At 38.2% G+C, this 13,827-nt stretch overlaps 1 protein-coding gene across 4 annotated transcripts in view; it reads left to right on the top strand.

Moving 5' to 3' along the window:
* Positions 1 to 13,827, top strand: part of LOC127623885 (calcipressin-2-like) — an 82,962-nt gene that overhangs the window by 49,529 nt on the left and 19,606 nt on the right. For 3 of the 4 annotated variants that reach the window (XM_052098466.1, XM_052098467.1, XM_052098468.1), the window contains exon 3: positions 12,939 to 13,112. In XM_052098466.1, coding sequence (XP_051954426.1) covers positions 12,939 to 13,112 — 174 coding nt within the window. Of the gene's footprint in view, positions 1 to 1,277; positions 1,583 to 12,938; positions 13,113 to 13,827 lie in introns of those variants that run through there. The other variant, XM_052098469.1, reaches the window with a different exon arrangement.

The raw sequence follows: 13,827 nt of genomic DNA, 5'->3' as shown, positions 1-13,827 counted from the left end.
TGTCTGGTGCCGAATCTTTAAGCATAGGCCATTTAGGACGGTCACTGACCTTTTTGTTTGTCCCTCTAGTACTGAGTGCTGACTGTGTCTCTTTTTGTTTTTCCTTTCTGATGCTTTTTTATATTCCTTTTTTAGAAAACTGATCCTGGATAGTGATTGTTCAGCATTGTCCAAGACAACTGATGTAGCTATGCTCTTTCCATTGTTATTTATTTGATAAGTTGCCTTGCAATATGCCTATGCTGGACAATATACAGTCAGCTGGTCATTTTCGAAAAATAAACCCCTTCAGCAGTTATAGTCATTTGTGTCTAAATTTGTTACATTTGTGTTTTGTACCATAAATAATATTTTGCTCATACAGTTTGATATAAAAGATTAATAGTCAAACTGAATTGTGACATGCTTCAGAAACATACTGTAAATAGCCTCCTAAATTAGAATGATTTTTTGTTGCATGCTGAATGATGTCCTGTAATTGTATGATATATTAATAATATATCCATCATACCTGCATATATAGACCTTATCTCTCCATCTCTCTCTCTCTTTCTCTTGAGTGGCTTCTTTTTTAAGACCTCTTTTCCATTCCCTCATTAGTTGTCTATGATGCTTATAAATCTGCAGTGCTGAGTCACTCTTCTGTCCTGCTTTGTAAGCCACCCAACCACACCACAAATCTGTTTTTAGCCCTAACTTAGAGAATAAAGAATTGACTGACCAAAAATAAAATAAAAAAGACACAGAAACTATGAACAGTATCTGTATTTCACAATTTGGTTTGTCCCAATAGTGCAAGATAGATAGATAGATAGATAGATAGATGGATGGATTTAGACACTGGTATGTATTATCAATACGTTTATGTCTACAAGTTAATAATTTTGTCCTTTTATTGTCATTCTGCGCCCAGACCTGTGCAGTAGGAGTGACGAACACGGCCGTGAGTGTGTTTGAGAGAGAGCGAGATTATCACAGGTGCAGAGATCATAGCAGAATGCCATTCATCTGAGTGGCAAAAAAATGATGGAAAAAATACAGATGAAGATTATGCACCTCATATGTAATAAATACAAAATATTCACAATACACACTGTATACATGTATACTGTAAACTAGAAGTGTGTTTGGTACTTTAAACATTAAATTGTTGGTGTGCAAGCAAGTATTCATAAGAGAGGTAGTGATGTCATGGCATGGAGTAAGAGAGTGGGGGGAGACTCATTCTTTGCTCTCTGCCTGCCCGCCTGCTCTTTCAGAACTGCCGAGAACACACATACTCACACACACACTGCCTCAGAGTTACGGCAAGCTCTTCAGAACAGGAAACCAGCTCATCCAAACACAGAGGCTCCTCGTGTGCTTTCAGACACACCTCTCTCTCTCTCTCTCTCTCTCTCTCTCTCTCTCTCTCTCTCTCTCTCTCTCACACACACACACACACACACACACACAGTCAGGAGCCGGTTGTCTCTTAACCCTGAGTGAACCCAGCATGCCTTCCAGGAGCGTGGAATGTAGTATCTCTACCCTCATCGCCTGTGCAGTGGATGTAGATGTGTTCACCAATCAGAAGGTCAAGGTAGGGTAGGAACTTCCACCCTAACTCTCATATTTGTTTGGAGTATGTATGGTTAAGTGTTTGTATAGCTGATTTAGGGAGACTGTGTTACAGTGTCATTCATCATTCTGATGTAAACCTGATTCCCAAGACACTTGGAAATATTTCGATTTTACATTGTAATCTTTTATTTAAAACGTAATTGGATTTCAATTCAAAATACATTTACGTTCGGGTCTTTCTCGAGAAAGTTTGGATAGTATACAGTTGCCCCCAGAACTGTTAAAGCTAGTGAAAGACAAACAAGATCAGGTGTCTCATAAGTGTTAGAAGCACCATCTGTTTTTCACACACAATACTGATAAATTTTTGTTTAAAAAGTAATCGTAATTATGAAATGTAAAACTGCTTTATTGAAATGTATGTTGTGTAAAATGAGTTAAAACAAACACATTTCTGGTTTGGTGTCGAAGAAGTCTTTCTGATGGGGGATGTTGGTGAACATGAGACAAAAAAGGGTAGGAAACACTTGTATAAAAGCCTTGCGAGCCTCATTACGGATAACTCAAAATAAAGAAGCAAACAGATTCTAAGTTTGTACTTTATCGGTGCATTTTTACAGTACACCTGCCATTTCTCCCTTGATGTCAGAAATTGAGACCAAATAGAATGGCTTGCCATTGATTATTAGATTTTGAGTTCTAATACTTTATCTCTTACTTTTATTTTCTCACTAATGATTTTACCGGTACCTGGTGGTTATTTTGCACTCAGTGGTAGATTGTGCCTTTCTGCGAGGTTTGCAGTGAGTCATAATATTATTGTTTTGACAGCTCTTTTTATTGACACCACCACACCATTCATAAAAATAACATTAATTTATCTTCAGTGCGTCACTCCCCTGCCGACAGACCACCTTTCCACATCACACACCCTAAGGTAATCAATCATTGTCCATTTTGTATTTGGATGGGTGTTTAATGTCAGTCACAATGGTCCATTGCTTCCTTTGCAACTGCACTGGCATCAGTGAAATTCTCCTAGTGATATATAGAATCCTTTATTTTATTTATTTTTATTTTGGTCACACATCATACATATATATAGGTAGTCTGTTCGAGGACTACTCTGCTTACTTGCTAGTTTAGTAAATAATAGAGCTCTGTGCATAGTGACCCAAATCAGATCTGGAGGAGGGGGGTTAGAGGGATCTTTGACGTATCTTGTGTGTCCTGACAGCATAGTGCTGTGATGAGAATATTAATGTAGTCTTCTTGCTGAGAATGGAAGGAATGTAAATGGCTAAGGAGTTTTCTTTTAAAGATGACTATCACTGCTCCAAAGCTCCATCTCTCCAGAAATAGATGGGAATTGTTTTGCTGACATAATGTAGGCACAATGTTGCTGTAACTCAAATGTTACAGTGCTAGCAACACCAAGGCCATGGGTTTGATTCCTTGGGTAAACATACTAATATACTGTACAGTATACATGGAATGCACTTTAAGATCTGCCAAATGCATTAGTGTAAGCATCTACTAGGAAAATTTGCAACACATTTAACTTCTGTAATGTGATGTATTTGACATGAAACAGAATATTAATTCAGTGATAAATAATGTAGGAAGTGGCTTCATTTTATACATTGGGATTTGATTGGATCATGAAAAAATTTATATTTAGGCCATTCTATTGTTGCTTATTTTAACCCTTATTTTTACATATATATTTTATAATAAAAATGTATTTAATTATTTTTAAATATATTATTTAAAATATATAATCAAATTCTATATATAAATACTATTCATAATATATAATGAGTCAATGGTTGAAAACACCTATGACCAATATATATTGAGGCAGGCTTTTTCTTTTTTTTTTGTTTCACAAAGTATATCTTTATCTTAACCATAGGCATCACTCCTACTGTATTAACTATTATAAGAACATGCAGTGTTTCTGAATCTAACTGTCTCTTTTTTTCCTGCCTCTCAATTTTCCTGAGACATGTTTTTTTATTGCCTGTGCTGGAACTGGGCTTTGGTTCAGCTGGACCATAATGCTAAGTAATAGCAGAAAGAGCAGCAGGTCTTCCGGTCTATCCATATTACTTTTCTCCTCGCTGGAAACACTGCAAGTCAGGAGGTCACTTTTATTTTCTCTGGATGACACAGAGGTGACCTGCTTCCTCTAATGACAGGACATCTCAGGCACTCCAGCACAGAGTCCATTTACTGTTAAATCAGTTCACCAAATTGTCAGATCGAGAATGTACTTACCAGTTTTATGTGCAATATGCATAAGATGGTCAGCGAAAGGACTGTGTGCGGTCCGTGAGCTATGGCTGTTTACTGTGTTACAATAGATTACATCTGTGATCAGTCCCATTTCCTTTGTTGTAATATTCATTTTCAGATGTTATGCATGCCTGAGTCAAGAATACTATGAAAGTTTGATGGCTAACTCTGACTCATCTCTACTGCTCTTAAGAGAAGTATTGTGGTGTTTTAAAATTGCATATTTAAAGAGTTATATTTAGCTGAGGTTAAAGTTGAACACTCAAGAGAATCTGGCCTGGATCTGTTTAAGATGAATAGTGTGTCTTCATGCAAAACTCACCTATTCTCCTCTGCCATTCCTGGTCTAAGGCTATACATCTCCCAGCAAGCAGAGGATCTGGTCTTGATTAAAAGCAGGGGACTGTTAAATTTGACATGGATGTCATGATTAATGGTAAGGTTAGGCTCAGTATACATTATCCACTCTTTCATCCCCACACCCAACAGTAAACTCACAGCTTGGCCGAGGAACAGCTGTAATTGCTTAAATACCCACATGCATACCACACCACCCTGAAAGAAGAGTGGAAAAAGCGTAGCACCTCTTTTTCTCTAGATGTGAAGGCCACTCATTCCATTCTAATGAAATGTTTATATCTTAGTCTTGTCATTTGACGCAGTTTGAAGTTGCTTATGTTTGTCTTGGCAGAAAAGCAACAATCTATGTGAAGTGTCACTGGACTAATGCATGTTATTTTTAGCATCTCTTTTATCATTGATGGTCTTTTTATCTGTTGAGTGAAAAGCTGGTAACTGAGTGTGTCATAACGTAGTAATTTCGTGCTTTAGTGGGTTGAGATCATACAGGTTCTAGAGACAATAGACCTTATTCAATGTACAGTGTATACCATCTTTAATTGGACACAAATGAACACTAGACTGTGATGGATAGACATATCGTCCGTTCTATATGTCGTACTGTTGTGTAACTTGGTGTAGATCGTTTAGCCAAAAAAACATTTAAAATATGTCTTTACACAAATTTCCAGTGGACAAGATATTGTAGAAAACACGTGTTGTGAAAATTGATCGGAGAGCATGCGTTCCCTAAAAACAGCCTTGTTCAACCTTAAAGGCTTGAACCCCGTTAATTGCTGCTTGCAGCTATATTTATAAATTTAGTTTGTAGAATTGTTGTACATCAAATTCATAAAGTCATAGAAACACATTATATACATAGCCACCAGAGCTCTATATCCAGCTTGGCCTCGTCTAGACAACATTATGGCTGATTCTCATGGCATTTATCAAGAACTAGGTTGAATCAATGTGCATTTTCACTTCTTTAAATCAGGGCAACTGCTTTAAACAGTTGCTGTTTTCACATGATGTGTTGTAAGGTGGTGGTTAATGAAGAGCAGACCTGTTGATTTGCTTAAATCTGATTTAATTTAAGATCAAAAGTAGAAGAATAAAGCTGACCCCAATAGGGGAAAAAATATTTCTGGTCAGCTCCTAGCACAAAACCGAAAGCACAACAATAGATTTCTCCCGGCTCGCAAAGGAGAACACATAAACAGTTCTCAGTGGAAATAAAGTACTAGTGAGATTCTCTATGGAGAACTGGAGATATTACTGCCAGTCTGCTCTCTTTCTCTGTGCTTTTCTGTCTAGTCAAAATTACCTACAACATACACATATCTAAATGCTGGATCTTGTTTTGAATGTGATTGTATTGTGTTGAGTGTACAAACAGCTTTCAAAATTAGGTTAACACATAATGCAAACCATTACATCTACTCAATTAGTTGTGTCTTAAAGGAATAATCCTGGTTCAGTACAGGCCCAGTTCTACGTGGGTGCTTGAGAGATCCAAGCACCCTCAAACAAATCTTAGAGCACCCTCAATAGCAGACCAGGGCAAACTGCTGCCCACGGGTCGATTTATCATGAATGTTTTTTATTAGATCTTTCATTTATCTGACTTGGGGACCTATCGCACATCCGCAAGCTTTTAATATGCTCAGAGTTGCTCTCTCCTCTTAGCGCTCAATAGTGCAATATTATGCTCAAAGAAAAGTGTGATGCTGCCACTCCTTGTCCATTCCTGATTCTGCGTATGCTGTTTAGTGCCAAGTTGACTAGCAAACCTTTTCAGTGATGAACTTTAGTAAAATCCCAATAGATCTTTGCTTAATTTGCACATGGAAGGGACATGCGAGCAAAACCAAGTGAGAAAGAATTATATTTGTTCTTTGTGTTATTCGTAAAATGTGTGTTAAATTAAAGTGTTAAATTGAATACTAAACTATCATTGCATTGAAGTATGGTAATTATACTGAGTCTTAATTCAGTTTTACTAACACATGATAGAAATGTAGCAGCAAAAGTTAAAGCAATTGCAGAATTGTCCCATCAGTCTGTATACACTTCAGAAAATAGTGCATCATTGAGTGCATAAGTGCACTACTACTTCTGGGATTAAAAGATATAACTATGCAGAATATAACATCTAATGTGGCCCCTGAACCAAACTACCTGCACACCTCTGCTCAATTGTAAATGTAAGACTAATACTGTAAATTGGCAAGCTGATTTCCTTTAATACCATCAAACACACAAAAACCCCTGCATTTGCTACAATTGCTGCATCAAAATGTATAAACGTGTATGATTGTGCAAATCAGTATGTCCTAATCTGCAGGCGCAGCATTTTGCTGTCATTTGCAGTGACAGATCATGTGAAAAAAACCTGTTATTGTTACAATAAATGTTTTGTACATAAAAAACTGTTATTTACATTGTTTTAGTAGAATTTAAACATGATTTAATCTATTAAAAAATTTGTCATTATGATACATCTCCCCTTTATACAGAGCACCGACACTATTTTCAGAAGCACCCTGTGATTTTGGAACCGGGCCTGGTTCAATACAAGTTAAGCTCAATCGACAGCATTTGTGGCATAATGTTGATTACCACAAAAAATTATTTAACTCGTCCCTCCTTTTCTTTAACAAAAAAAGCAAACATTTAGGTAAGAGTGAGGCACTTACAATGTAAGTGAATGGGGCTAATTTTTGGAGGGTTTGAAGGCAGAAATGTAAAGATAATTAATTAGATAAAATCACTTACATTTAATTATTTTAAAATGCATGTATTATTTGAGCTGTAAAGTTGTTTACATTTGACAATTTTACAGTCATTTTAGGGTTTGTTGACATTACATTGTCATGCACTAAAGTTGTAAAATTGGCTATGACTTTACTCAAAATGTTTTTATCTTTATTGAAAATTGATGGAGCAACATCATTTTTGTGAAAAGAAATAACAACAGAAGGTTGTTTAGATTAAAAATCAGTTGTTGTTGTTTTTTAAAAAAGGTGGTGAGGGAGCCTATTACCCCACACTTGGGGTAAAAGGTCCCTAGGGGATTTAAAGTGATATCATGTAGATACCAAGGCAATAGTTATAGGGCACAATTTGTCAACTAATGCAAATAATTTTGAGATGGCAAGATGCATTTTTGAGTAACAAATTGAGGTAATGCTTTCTCAAAATAACTACTTCAGAATAAAGACAGCCATTTCCTGTTAATTTCAAACACATTTGGCATTTCGTTACATCAAGTATTCTATAAACAAACTAATCACTATTATGATTGGATTGGAGTCAATGTGAGCCCACTTTGAAAAATGTTCATAACAAATCTGTTCCCCCAACTTAAAAACAAATCAATACACAGATCAGCCACAACATTAAAACCACCTGCCTAATATCATATGGTCCCCCTCATTCCAACAAAACAGCTCTGACCCGTCATGGCATGGACTCCACAAGACCTCTGAAGGTGTCCTGTGGTATCTGGCACCAAGAGGTTAGCAGCAGATCCTTTAAGTCCTGTAAGTTGCAAGGTGGGCCTATATGGATCGGACTTGTTGGTCCAGCACATCCTATAGATGCTCAATCAGATTCTGAGAATGAGCTTTATTGCCAAGTATTCTTACACATACAAGTAATTTGTCTTGGTGACAGAAGTTTCCAGTACAGGGCATGTTTTGTGTCTCACTTTTATTTGCATGTACATATTTTTACGACTACCAGCCTCTGTTCAATATTGTTTTCTTCCATTGTTTTTCCAGCCCTTTTTCTCAATCTGGAAGTGTACAATTTATAAAGGGAGGGCAGGGGGCAACCAATAATCCATTCAACAGTCTGAATTGTCCTTTGTAATCTTCCTATGTCCAATTTCGTAGCAAAACCAAACCCTAACAGTTACTGAAGTGCATAAAAAAAGACTCAGTGACTGCTGAGTAGAACTGTATCAGCAGTGCCTGTAGCAGGTTGAAATTCCTCAACTGGCAAAGGAAGTACAAACTCTACTGGGACTTTTTCAGTCAATGCAGGTTTCCCACTTCAGGTCCTGTGAGATGGTAGAGCCCGGGAACCTGAATGACTCCACTGCTGCCACAGTGCTGTTCAGAATAGTGAGTGGGGTCAATGTCGGGGTGTTCCTCCTAAAGTCCACTATCATCTCCACTGTTTTTAGCGTGTTCAGCTCCAGGTTGATTTGAATGCACCAGACAGCCAGCTGTTCAACCTCCCTTCTGTATGCAGACTCATTGTCATCCTGGATGAGGCCGATGACCGTAGTGTCATCTGCTCACTTCTATTAAAGTTGACAGAGGGGTCCTTGGTGGTGGAGTCATTTGTGTACAGGAAGAAGTGGAGTGGTGTGGTGGTTGCGTAGTGGCTAAAGCACAGGGCTGTTAATCAGAGGGTCGCAGGTTCGAACCCCACGGCCACCACCATTGTGTCCTTGAGCAAGGCACTTAACTCCAGGTTGCTCCGGGGGGATTGTCCCTGTAATAAGTGCACTGTAAGTCGCTTTGGATAAAAGCGTCTGCCAAATGCATAAATGTAAGAAGAGTTGTGGGGAGAACACACATCCTTAGGGGGCACCAGTGCTGATCGTACAGCTGCTGGAAGTGAATTTCCCCAGTCTCACTTACAGCTGCCTATCTGTCAGAAAGCTGGTGAGCCACTGACAGATAGAGGTTGGAACAGAGAGTTGGTTTAATTTAGTCAGTATAATAGTTGGTAATATGGTGTTGAAAGCCAAACTGAAGTCCACAAAAAGGATCCTTGCATACAGTATGTCCCTGCTCTGTCCAGATATTGCAGGATATGATGCAAGTCCATGTGGTCTGCATCATTCACAGACCTGTTTGCTTGATAAGCAAATTGAAGGGGATCCAGAAAGGGTCCAGTGATGTCTTTCAGGTGGGCCAACACCAGTCTCTCAAATTACTTTATGACCACAGATGTCAGAGCGACAGGTCTGTAGTCATTAAGTCCTGTGATTTTGGGTTTCTTTGGGACACTGATGATGGTGGAGCATTTAAAAAAGCAGCTTGCTATGGCAGGCATCACCATTATTGCTCATACATAGCGTAAGGGATTTAAACAAACCACTATCCTTAAGTATGAAACATATATGCATAATGCATTCCTTACCGTTTTTGCTACTTACACGAATGGTACCTACAATTATAAAATCATAATGTGGGTAAAAATAAAACAGACTTACATTAGCCGCTTTTCCGCCATCGGGTCGAATGGTTCTGAGCACAGTACGGAACACTTACAGTAGCTTTTCCACTGGAGCACAGTTTGGCACGGCACAATTATAAACCGTTCTTGGCCCAGAATTGTCACGACAGTTAGCTAACCATGAGCAACCGTGCTAGCAAAATGGGTTTAGTATGTAACAACTCTAATGCAGCTTCATGATGGTTTAACTAGTATTGTAGCCTACATTTATTTTTCTACACACTTTTTTCGTCTGGGAAGTAGACTACTAGCTCATTTAAACTCAAAATACATCAATGTATTCTCATATACTATATTTATATGATACTTATATAATACTTTGTCAATAAATATCCTTTTAAGCTAGTGTGGGAACTTTTAACTTTGTGTATGTTAGTGTCTGGTGGTAAACACAAGTCCTCAGCAAATAATGGTAAACCTCGTGACTTTTTCTCTTTACTTTGCTTTTTGTGACATGGTCCATGTCTTTTTTGATTGTGAAACCAGGGGAAAAGGCAGTCCCAAAAACTTCAATATGCGATCATCCTCCATAGTGTGCTGCACTCGCTCCAATGTTTACCTCTCATGCGGATCCTTACATACATTCTACTGATTTTACGGCACCAAAGTGGTAAAAGGAAGCGTAAGAACGTTACAGTTTTGCGATGAGAACTGTTTGGCCTAATGGTGGAAAAGCACCTATTGAAGTAGGACCCGAAACATGTGTAGGGACCACAATATCACAGAGACTTGCTCTTTTGACTTGGGCCAGTAACTGACCACTTATCAACCACCCAGAGTGCCCTGGCAACCATATAGCTGCATGCTTAAAAAAAAACACTCAGAATCCCATAGCAACACCCTAGCATCTTGGCAACAAGTTTTCACTTACAGAAAATTTCAAAATCTAGTAAAAAAAAATGTTGTTACTATACTAGCATTAGGCTTCTTTGATCCTTGTACTGAAGGATACCTGGTCTAAATTGTGAACATCCCTGCTCTTCGAATTGCAATACAGAAAAGTCAGCCTTTATTTGCAAAGCTGTCTCATTTCAAGGCACAGTGCATCAGACATATGTGCTGTGATTCTGTATTTCACACACCATCAACTTATGGTTATATAATTGGCTTTAGACACATTCTGAGCATCTTGTATAACTTCAGGGAAGTGCTGAGTAAGACAGCAAAATATGGAAAATGCACACATATGCACTGCAACACTCTGATATACTCTGGTGTCACCTGCCATTGCTGAGTTATTCAGAGATGGCCCAGCTGACACTGCTGATGCACACCTCACATCCTGACACACGGCGGACATGACTCGTCTGCAGCTGTCATCTCCTGGGACACTTACTCTTGGCACAAAGATGAAGGAATATGCTGAAGGTTTCTCACAGATTGTGACAGGATACAAGATGTTTGGCGAATTGACGCTGTGGAAGAGAACTGACTCAGCAAAAGCCTCTAATCTTTCATCTACCTCTGTCTCTTGACATTGTAATGGAGCACATTCACTATTTCATGATACTAAAAGTAATGACTTTAGATTCTGAGTATTGTAAAGCAACAACCACAGACTCTCTTGATTGATATTGTCATTTAGCAGACACTTTAATCCAAAGCAACTTACAATATTCTTATTAAGGACCATCCCCCTAGAGCAATATTCAAGTGCACTATCAAGAGGCCAAGGTTTGCATGGCTGGTTAGCACGGTCCATTAGCCCTTGCTGGTAACTGATAGAACTACACCATTCTGCAAAACCTATTTCTTCATTGAGGGCCATTCAAAAATAGCTGGGTTTTTTTTCAAACAAACGTATTTGCATGCAACATAATTCTTGATGTGGTCAAGTTTAGAAGGATAGGTCCCCCAAAATGAAAATTCTTACATCATTTACTTGCCCTGATTTTGTCACAAACCCATATGACTTTCTTTCTTTCTTTCTTTCTTTCTTTCTTGAAGCACAAAAGATGTTAGGCAGAATGTTATCCTTAGTCACCATTCACTTTCACTGCATCTTTTCTCCACACAATGAAAGTGAATGGTGACTGAAGCTATTCCATAACATTCTGCCTAACATCTCCTTTGGAATTCCATGGAAGAAAGTACAGCAAGTCATTTACTCAACATGAGAGTCTTCATTTTGGGGTGAATTAACCCTTTAAAGGCCTTCCTTTTAGTGCTGGATATAACGGTTTTACATTGTGGACTATTATTTGTTCTCACATTGTAGTGGTTGAATAGAATTTAAGGGCATATTTGAGGGTTTCATGGTGGTGCCCTCATTTGCCTCAAATCTAAGTGCTTATGTGCTATGCCTTTAAAAGGCAATGCATACCTAACAATGAAACATTAGCCATTATAACAGTTCTCTCAAAATAGCACATTAAATACCTCACTAAGTTGAAGAATCAAATAAGGAATGAAATAGACTACACACATTTGATTGTTTTCTTTTTTGGAAACCGTAATTAGTTTAAGTTGTTTCTGTTCTAGAATGTCAGATGCTTCTCCAAAGGAGAGTTTCATAAGAGTGTGGTTTTATTTACCTAACCAGAGAACCATACGTAGTTTAAGGTAACAAATAAATTCATTAGAGGACTGCTAAATTAATTGGAGTTAAAAAGAGAAGCCATTATATAATTACAAAGGCAATAAGCCTATGAGCAAATATTTGAGTCTTCACATTGAAGGTTAGGTTCAGGTAAGGAAATTAAATGGGGAAAATCCTCAATACTCAAATACAAGCATTAGGTCCAAAACACAGTCAATGCAAATATATGAATGTCTCTAGTTACACAAGCTTGATTTTTTTGTGTCAGACTACAAAATAAAGTACACGTTGTATCCTCAGTGATATTTGCAAAGTGTGCTATAATGGACAATAACGTAAAGTTGTTGTTGTTTTTTTTCTCAGGACACTGAGAAAATACTATCTCAGGATACTATCATGGCAAAGCAACTGTTTGAATAGAATCTTCCTGTGCAGGTTGACATGTTTGTAGCTTGCTAACTGAATAATAAAACATTTGGTTTAATGGCCATGACAGACAAGGCAAACCCAGCTGGACTGAGAAACAAGCTGCAGATAGAATTGCTTTCATCAGTTTCTCTCCTGCACAGGAAATTAATATGATGTCATAACAGATTCATCTGTCTCTCCAATAGGGTCCAGTTCTAGCACGGCTGATTGGATGTCCTCTGAGGCATGCCTAGTTCAAAGAGCGCTCTTGTCTCATAAAACAATACAATGATGTTCATTCACTCAGTGATGTGCTGATATTAATTGTAATATTCTTTCTCATCGCCCTGATAAGACTGATATTGCTGGAACCAGCTTCGCTTGTTTCTAGCTTCGTAAAAAAGCATTTTATTGCGCTATGCTTGCAATACTTTCTTTGTCCTCTGTGACGATACATGCTTTTGTAATGTTTCCACATCAGCCAGAGGACAGAATTGAACTTATTCATGACTTGTTCATTTTCCTTGTCTTTCAGGAAATGTTTGAGGCACTCTTCCTTGTGTACGACGAAGGTGTGACGTTCCAGCAGTTTAAGAGCTTTCGACGTGTACGAATCAACTTTAGTAACCCCAAAGCAGCAGCCAGTGCCAGGATAGAGCTACACGAGACACCTTTTATAGGGAAAAAACTCAAACTTTACTTTGCCCAGGTAAGAACTTTCATGGCCGGCCCAAAGAAGCTTTGTCTCTCTAAGGCACTATTTTAAGCAGCCAAGAGACTAATTTAAATTTCTCTTTAAAGTATAAACTATGCATTATCATTGAGTTCCTGTATGTCAAATTGAGACATTAGGGTCACAGAGTGCAGCTAGCATTTGATCATACATCATGCTCATCGTAATCCTTCTGCAAAATTATGCCAGTGTCTCTAACCCCTTGTGTTAGCAGGAAATGAACTCATATTCAGGATTGCACAACTCTAGTAGGGATGAATCAACTGCCCGGAGAAGATCGCTTTCAAATAAATGCATTATGTTAGTTGATATTATTAGGTACTTTATCTTTAATTATTAGCTGCTCATCATAGAAAAAATGCCTCAAAGTTGACATGGTTGATGCAAAGTCAGCAGAGTTCAAACTGAGGACATCTTAAATATGCTAGCAGTGTAGAGAATTTTTGAAAGTGTTTCATATGTTTGCTTTAAATATGGTGTGTGAAATTGTTTCCACATCATGAGGGTGAGTCAGGGGCGAACTGGAAACAAAAATAGGCCCCGGGGTGGGGGGGGTTGCTCTGTCGCAGCACAGTTTCGTGGCCAGCCCATCGGGAAAAGGACTGGTTCTCACGAATGCCAGCCCCCTCTGGGGTGAGAAATTGATACAATAATTTTTATTTATGATGTCAACTATACCTTTAAATTACTT

Source organism: Xyrauchen texanus, chromosome 30 (assembly GCF_025860055.1).
Source record: "Xyrauchen texanus isolate HMW12.3.18 chromosome 30, RBS_HiC_50CHRs, whole genome shotgun sequence".
NCBI lineage: Eukaryota > Metazoa > Chordata > Actinopteri > Cypriniformes > Catostomidae > Xyrauchen > Xyrauchen texanus.
The sequence above is the reverse complement of the archived record's forward strand: the minus strand, read 5'-3'. Positions and strand labels throughout refer to the sequence as shown.